This window comes from Sinocyclocheilus rhinocerous, unplaced genomic scaffold (genome assembly GCF_001515625.1).
Source record: "Sinocyclocheilus rhinocerous isolate Xijiao unplaced genomic scaffold, SAMN03320098_v1.1 scaffold429, whole genome shotgun sequence".
In the NCBI taxonomy this organism is placed as follows: Eukaryota; Metazoa; Chordata; class Actinopteri; order Cypriniformes; family Cyprinidae; genus Sinocyclocheilus; species Sinocyclocheilus rhinocerous.
Window position 1 is genome coordinate 9,208 of NW_015665829.1, and position 2,707 is coordinate 11,914.

Sequence of the window (2,707 nt, forward strand, 5' to 3'; positions counted from 1 at the left end):
TCTTCTTATATCTTTCCGGCAGTGTAGACGCTACTGGGCGTATTACTGCCCTCCACAGGTCAAAGTTTGAACTAAATTCTTATATACAGTCCTGTATTATGCAAGAACTGAAGAACTACCTCAGAGATCAGTTTATGTTTATCACTGTGCCCAAACAAAGAAGTAACAGAAAACACTTTAACTCCAAATTCTGCCAATTTATCAAAAAGTGCTTTTCTTTCTGCATTATACTTCCTGCATTCCAAGAAAACATGCCCTACTGTTTCCATATTCCCACATTCACATAATCCATAAATATGCTTTCCTACAATATACAAAAAGTAATTTAAACCCACAGTGCCCCAACCTCAATCTACACAGTTTAACGGAGTCCCTACGAGAAGGACAAGTACAAAAACATATTTTCTTAACTTTAGGTTGAATAGAAAAAAAATGTCTACTCTTGATTTCCTTTTCCCATCCTCTCTGCCATTCTTTTATTAAGCCATCTTTAACTCTTTCCCTCAGTTCCACCCTCCCCAAGGATACATGGATATCTATTTCTCTTCCTAAGCTCTCCTTCGCTATATAATCTGCCTGGTCATTCCCCATCACCTCAGCATGCCCAGGCACCCAACAAAAGGTGGTATTGCAAGCAAACCCAACTCTAAAAAACACACTCAAGATGTCATTTACAATATCAGATCGAACTTTAGATTTTCCTGCTCTTAAAGTTTCCAGAGCTGCTGCAGAATCAGAACAGATAAAAACTTATCTCGGTCTGACTTCTTCAATCCACCATAAAGCCCATAAAATTGCCATTAACTCAGCAGTAAGAACAGAGCTTCCATTCGAAATACGTCGACCAATTTTCAACCCTAGTTTCTCCACATACATCCCAAACCCAGCTCTCCCATTAATTGGATCTCTAGACCCATCTGTAAAAATGATTATACTACTCTGATTAATTGAATTAAGATATACCACTATTCTTGGTATCACCTCCATCTTATCTTTTTCCTGAAGAAAATCAAACTCAACTTTCAACTCAGGCATCACTCAATATGGCATAGGTAACCATCCTATATGCTCCGCAATACCTCCCTTTTCCAATCCCATCTTCATAGCCCACTGATTTACATTAACTTTTATAGCATACATTTACATTAACTGATTTACATTAAATTATTATATTTCCTACTTCCAACAAACTCTTGCAACAAACACCTTGCTGGATATGTATAATTACATCCACTAAGTTTTACCCAGTACTGTAGTCCTAATTTAATACACCTTAACCATAAGGGCATTTCTCCCATTTCAATAAGCAAGGCTGAAACTGGGGAAGTTCTGAAGGCCCCACAACAAATCCTCAAAGCCCTTGTTTGCACTACATCTAACCTATCCAAAACAGTTTTAGAAGCAGACCCATATACAAAGGACCCATAATCAATAATGGACCCGATCATGGCCCGATAAATTAGTAATAACGTCTCCCTATTGGCCCTCCATTCACATCCAGCTAGACTTCTCATAACATTCAAAACTTTTTCACAACTCTCCACAATCTTACCTACATGTACAGCCCAAGTCATACGTTCTTCAAACCAAACACCCAAAAATTTAAAAGCCTTTACCTTCTCCAATGGAGACCCATACAAATACAGCCCTATATTAGGTAACTTTCTTTTAAAACCTAATATCATATATTTTGTCTTAGATGCCGAAATTTTAAATCCCCATGTATTCTCCCATTCCTCCACCAACACTAACATTCTTTGAATCTGTTTTAAAACAAACCCTACATTACGCCCTCTTTTCCAAATGACCCCATCATCTGCAAATAAAGAAAGCCCAAATCCTCTCTCCATTTTACCAAAGATAAAATAATAATAACAATAAACTAATAATATTTGTTTAGAATTGGTTTTCGAAAAATGCTGATAATCCCACCCCTTGGGACAACCTGGCTGTGTTGGACAGGGATGTTCAAACTAATTGTGTTACACTTTTTGGTGAATCAACCTAGAAATCTTTCTTGTATTTATTTATTAACAGATAAAGGAGAAAATATTTAAACAGTGAAAAGAAAAGATGAGTGGGATTTGAGCTATCAACCAATCAAGTGTGAAACTCTAATGATGTTCACCTGCTACTCATCAGGAACTTTTAACAAGTTAATAAGATTTCTTGTGAATAAACCCTCAGTATCCCGTGGAGAGTCAGAGAAGTCAGGTTTCTGCTGCAGTTGTTTTAGTCTGTAAAGTCTGAGAAATGTTTGCTTGTGGAGCAGCCAGTCTAGAGAATATCATGACACCCAAAGGGTTCTTCAGGCAAACTCTACCACTGACCCCTGGAAGAATCCCAAAATTTACTATTCCTCCCAAGTTATCCATGTCTCCTCAGCTGTGTCGCCAGAAAGAAAATGATGAGGACACACACATGCTGATATCTCCAGAAAGCCCAGAAGAACCGTCTCCTGGACATCGGCCTCCCACTGGTTCACCATACGTTTCTGCCAAACTTCGTTTCACCCCTAAGATGAAGCTGAATCGCCTGCAGAAATCTGCCACAGAGGATCTCTCAGACCCTTCGACGTGTGCAGCCATGTCTCTGGAGCATGTTGGAAAGGTCACCACACCTTATGGCTTCCGGACCTTGGCTGCCAGTCCCAGCGTCAGCCGGAGAGAGTCCTTATTCCCTAAGCTGGGACGATGCACAGAAAGGA

The 2,707-nt window shown here is 39.3% G+C and overlaps 1 protein-coding gene across 1 annotated transcript in view; it reads left to right on the forward strand.

The window, feature by feature from the left end:
• Positions 1-2,171: 2,171 nt before the first annotated feature.
• The window catches only part of LOC107731580 (uncharacterized), a 7,069-nt gene continuing 6,533 nt past the window's right edge, over positions 2,172-2,707 (forward strand). Inside the window, exon 1 of the mRNA XM_016542701.1 lies at positions 2,172-2,707. Within this exon, the coding sequence (XP_016398187.1) occupies positions 2,254-2,707 (454 nt within the window). The 5' untranslated portion in view covers positions 2,172-2,253.